This window comes from Quercus suber, unplaced genomic scaffold (assembly GCF_002906115.3).
Source record: "Quercus suber isolate HL8 unplaced genomic scaffold, Cork oak 2.0 scaffold_494, whole genome shotgun sequence".
Lineage (NCBI taxonomy): Eukaryota > Viridiplantae > Streptophyta > Magnoliopsida > Fagales > Fagaceae > Quercus > Quercus suber.
Genome location: NW_027069943.1, coordinates 32,937 through 38,096, shown reverse-complemented (window position 1 = coordinate 38,096; position 5,160 = coordinate 32,937). Strand labels below are relative to the sequence as shown.

The 5,160-nt window shown below is 34.8% G+C and overlaps 1 protein-coding gene across 1 annotated transcript; it reads right to left on the bottom strand.

The window, feature by feature from the left end:
• Nucleotides 1-1,319: 1,319 nt before the first annotated feature.
• LOC112031052 (probable LRR receptor-like serine/threonine-protein kinase At3g47570) lies at nucleotides 1,320-4,728 on the bottom strand. Its single transcript, XM_065763147.1, has 2 exons — nucleotides 2,009-4,728; nucleotides 1,320-1,717 (listed from the first exon to the last, which is right to left on the bottom strand). Exons 1-2 carry the CDS (start codon nucleotides 4,692-4,694, stop codon nucleotides 1,335-1,337), a joined length of 3,069 nt encoding a protein of 1,022 aa, XP_065619219.1. The 5' UTR covers nucleotides 4,695-4,728; the 3' UTR covers nucleotides 1,320-1,334.
• Nucleotides 4,729-5,160: the final 432 nt, after the last annotated feature.

The window sequence follows — 5,160 nt, the reverse complement described above, 5'->3', positions numbered from 1 at the left end:
AGTATTTGTCTTTATTAGGCGCCATGCCGCTATGTAGGACTATTTAGGTAGATGTCCCTTTTGAACCTACACTAGATCTAAAGACAGCAACTTTTCTGATGATTTTTTTACTTAGGGAGGGGTGATAAGTTCTTGAAATGGTGGTTATTGTATGAATTGAGGATATTCAATGTATTGTGCTCTGTGTGTGTGTACAGCACATTGTTTTTAAACATTGGAATCTTTGCGCTATGTTTAGTCTTTTTTTTTTTCATTTTTTTTTTTTTTTGAGATAAGGCTAGTTGTGTTTGATCCAGATTATAACTTGACTCAATATAAAAGTGTTATGATTTTTAATGAGAGATTTTCTAAGGCTTAATCCATAGAGTGAAGGTTTGGGGGAAAAAATTTTTGCCTATTTTTAGCCCATTGTGAATCCTCTGGGCATGATAAAAATACTGTTGCTCTTATATTAGGGTTTGGTGTGTGTTGTTTTGAGAGAGAGAAAAAAATTGTACTATTGCCATATCTTGAATTTTTTCCATTAAATAGTGAAATCACTGCAATTTTATGGACAGGGGCAAATTGTCAAATCACGTAAATGTTATCTTGTAAATTTTTTTTTTTTTGTGCCATTTTTTTTTCTATTTTTGCATCTCACAAAACTGAGAATTTCGTATTATTCCCTACCGAAACTATTGTTTGACACTTGAGATCCAAAGATTGATAAATCCATGAGAATACAGAGGGTGTGAGAGATCAAGGAGTTAAACCAAAATACAGTTACCATGGATTGCTTTATAAACACGGTAATATTTTAGTGATTAGTTAGATATATTAAGTACAAAATCATATCAAGAAAGAAAATGGCATAGGAATATATACTACAAATCAAAGGAGGGATCGTACATATATGCAATAATCAAAAGAACATAGGAACATGATTCAAGAAAATGTCATTGACAAATGACAACTAACAATAGCCTCAGAAATTGTACTCCAACAAGCGTCATTACTTACATCCAATTCGGTTATGCTACAAAACAGACAATCAAATGAACTAATTAACGAAACAAGTGTATGACTAACGTGAACAAACAGCAATTGTATTCCATAATTTCCATTAGTGTTAATATTAATAAACAGTAACATCCGGATTTGACAATCCCTAATAGAAGCGATTGATAATCTTTTCTTTCTACTTCTACATTTTTTCCCCTTAATTTTATATGTTTATGTTTTTTCCCCCAATACAACAAAGTGACTAATATGTATGTCCATTAATAAAACAAAATGAATTAACATACCTAGCTCGTTCTTCTTCAGTTTTCCATCTTAAATTTAAGAAATGTGTCTCAAATTGCATTAATTTCATTGACGACCACATTTGCAGGCATCCGCTCATCTGGTGATGTTTTAGAACACAACAATCCAATTTCGAACACTGATATCAAGCATTCTTTTATTCCGCTACTGACGTTAACATGAGGATCTTCTTCAATTATTGTTCTTTCTTCTATGTCATCATTGGCATCTTCTTCATCCTCCACAAAGAACATTGATGGGTCAACTATATCCATGATATGTTCTTGCAAAGCCATTGTAGCGAATTTGTGAATGCTCAAACCATCTTTGAACATTTCATCAATAGGTCTTTTTCCAATGAACATTTCCAATAAGAGTATCCCATAGCTATAAATGTCTCCTAGTGGTGAAACTTGGCCACCCATCGCATACTCTACAATTCATCAATACATATTCAGTAACAATACTAGTATTATGAGCTTAAAATTTAACCACTAATGCAATATGCATTCCTAGCACATATAGCTAGCCTTCATATAATTTTGTGAATAAGTGGTTTATTAGGGAAAAAAAAAATTTTGTTTTTTCAAGTGGCATTTTCCCCCCTCATAAAGTGGAGTCAGAAGCATATAATTACTTTTTGAAAGAATCCCTACTTTAGTTTAATATCAATGCAAATATTTATAAAGGAAATGAAGAGTACTTAATCTAGTCAGAAAATTACCTGGAGGAATGTATCCAATGGAACCTTTGAGCCCAACTAACAAGCTTTGAGATTTGGAGGGATTGTTTGATGTTTCAAAGAGGAAATTAACCAATCCAAAATCACCAACATGGGCTGTCATATCTTCATCAAGGAGTATATTGCTTGGTTTTAGATCACAATGAATAATTGGGGTTTGACATTGGTGATGAAGATATTCTAATGCATAAGCAACATCAATGGCTATGTTTAGTCTTTGAATAAAATTCAATCTCTTGCTTTGATGTTGCACATCATCTTTAGGATGCAACCATTGGTCTAGACTACCATTGCACATGAACTCAAAAATTAAACTCTTAAAGTCATTCCCTTCATGATCAATGCTGGAGCAAGCAGAGATAATCTTGAGAAGATTACGATGACGTATACTTCTTAAAGCATTGCATTCATTAATGAAACTATTGGAAGCTCCTTGTTGTTGAAGGTTTAATACTTTAACCGCAACAATTGCTCCATTTCTAGGAAGAATTCCTTTGTATACAGAGCCAAAGCTACCTGAACCAATCAAATTGTTTTCAGAAAAACAATTTGTTGATTGTAGGAGTTCTGCATAAGAGATACGTAATTGCCAATCTTCAAAGAAAGATGTAGTTAATGCTTTCTCTATTGAATTTTTCCCAACAAAGCATGTAGGGTAAAAATACAATAGAACAAGTAGAAATATAATTATTATAGTGATAGGAATTACGATTTTGATTAAAAGAAGCCTCCTAGACAAATGTGGATTTTTCTTTGAGCATGAAGGTAAATGTAATTCTTGGACACCACCACATAGCTTATCGTTTCCAATGATTGAAATCTCACTTGCATTTGAAAAAATCCCTTCACTTGGTACTTCACCCTCAAAATCATTACAAGAAATGTTGAGATACTTAAGTGATGTAAACTTGCTAAAAAATTTAGGAATATGCCCAGAGAAATTATTTCGTGAAAGATCTATTTCTTCTAAACTTCTTAACATCTCCAAGGATTGAGGTATTGCTCCTTCGAGTGAATTACCTTCCAAATACAAGTGCTCCAAACTAAGACAAGTCTCAAGAGTGGAAGGAATTTCACCTGATAATCTATTCTCTGAAAGATCTAACTCGCCAAGATGTATTAAGTTGCCCACTTCAAACGGCAATGCACCTATCAAAAAATTATGGGACATGACCAAAGAAATAGAAAGGGAAGAAAGACCCAAAACCTGTTTTGGTATAGTGCCAGTGAGATTGTTGCGAGAAAGGTTCAGTGTATGCAAGTTTTGGCAATTTCCGAGGCTTGGGGGTATTGTTCCCTCAAATTTGTTCTCATCCAAAAAGAGGCTTGTCAATGTAGTTAAGTTACCCAAGGAGGAAGGGATTGACCCAGAAAATTTGTTATTATGCAAAAATAATTCAACTAATTTTTGAAGCTTCCCAAGAACATCTGGAAGAGTACCTCCAAAATAGTTACCATCTAATCGTAGAAGTTTTAAGTTAATGAGGTTCCCTATCCCAATAGGGATGTAGCCACGAATCATATTCCCACCTAAAGTAAGAAATTGTAACTTGGTGGAAAGGTTGGCTATGGAGTTGGGCAATACTCCTCCAAAACTATTACCATAAAGACGTAGGACCTCCAAACTAGTACAATTAGCTAAGAAACTGAGAAAATTCAGGTCTCCATCTTCCCCCTTTCCAAGTCTATTCTCTTCAAAAGCAAGCACAACCAAGCCTTGCAAACTAGCTAAATTTTGTGGCACTGTCCCTGTCAAACCATTTGAACTGAAGTCAAGAAACTGAAGCTGAGAAGCATTTGATAACGACACTGGAATTGGTCCAGTGAAACTATTTTGACCACCAAGAAACATTTGAAGGTTAGGAAGAGTAAGACCAACATCTGGTGGAAGGCTTCCATGTAGTCGGTTTTGAGTAACAGAGAAAGAGTATATGGAAGAAATATTAAAAATCACAAGAGGGATGGTACCAGACAGATTATTCACAGAAACTTCTAGACGACCAAGTTCACTAGGTATGCTTCCTTGAAAACTGTTCTCAAGAAGACTAAGGACATTTAAAGAAGAAATGTTACCTATCCAAGCTGGGATAGTTCCTGTCAGGTTGTTCTGACCAAGACTTAGATTCACTAACTTTGTCAATGAGCTGAGATGGTCTGGAATCTGCCCAATAAGATTGTTGACAGCCACATCAAGCACTCTTAGTTGTGTGCAATAACTTAGATTAGTTGGAATACTCCCATTAAAGGAATTCCAACTCAAATTGAGATGCTGCAGGTGTTGTAGACGTCCCACTTCTTGAGGAATTTTACCATAGAAGTTGTTGTTTTGTAGGTTTATTCCTTCGAGGTAAGAAAGATTTCCTATAGAAAATGGTATGGAGCCAACCAATCTCTTATCTTCCAGGTCCAAAACAATTACTCTTTTACTGGAAGAGCTACATGTAACACCTATCCAGTTGCAAAAATGTGTGGAGTCATTCCATGAGCTCATGATTTGAAGTGGGTCTTGAGTGATCTGACTCTTAAAGTCAAGTAAAGCCAATTGATCTGTCTCATTTGCAAAAGCTTGAACTATTGCAGATATCAAACATGAGCTCATGAACATTAGAAGAATCCCATGAAAGAATATTAAGAAAAGACACTCGTAATTGAGACAAGAGTGCATCATTCTGTTGGGGTTGGAAGTTTGAAGTGAAGGATAGAATCTGATAACCTTTCTGTGGAATACAAATAATTCAATTAGGGATAACATAATTATATGATAGTAGGACCCAGCTTTCTTTTGGCCCTCCTATAGATAATGACATAAGAGTGAACATTACGTGACCCTGAAGAGAAGACTTTTGGGCCTTTGGCTTATAAGAAACAGAAAAAGGAGAGGTAGATTTCTGTGGAAGTAGAATTTCCAGCAAGTTATACGAGTCTGATAAAAGATCATTTCTTAATTTTTCTCCTTTGATTGAAGTAGTTAAACTGTACCAAGTCTTTAGCTGACATCTAATAAGATACGTTTGAAACATGTGAAAAGACTCCTAATAAATCATTCAACATGTCACTGACCAAAAAGCTATCCTTTTTTTTTTTACTAAACCAAAAAGCTATCCTAGTTCAATAGGAATTGTGAGCACAATGCG

Coding starts and splice junctions, on each gene's coding strand:
- LOC112031052 (XM_065763147.1), bottom strand. CDS start 4,694: ATGATGCACTCTTGTCTCAATTACGAGTGTCTTTTCTTAATATTCTTT. Junction 1,718..2,008: donor CATTGGATACATTCCTCCAG/GTAATTTTCTGA, acceptor GATGAATTGTAG/AGTATGCGATGGGTGGCCAA.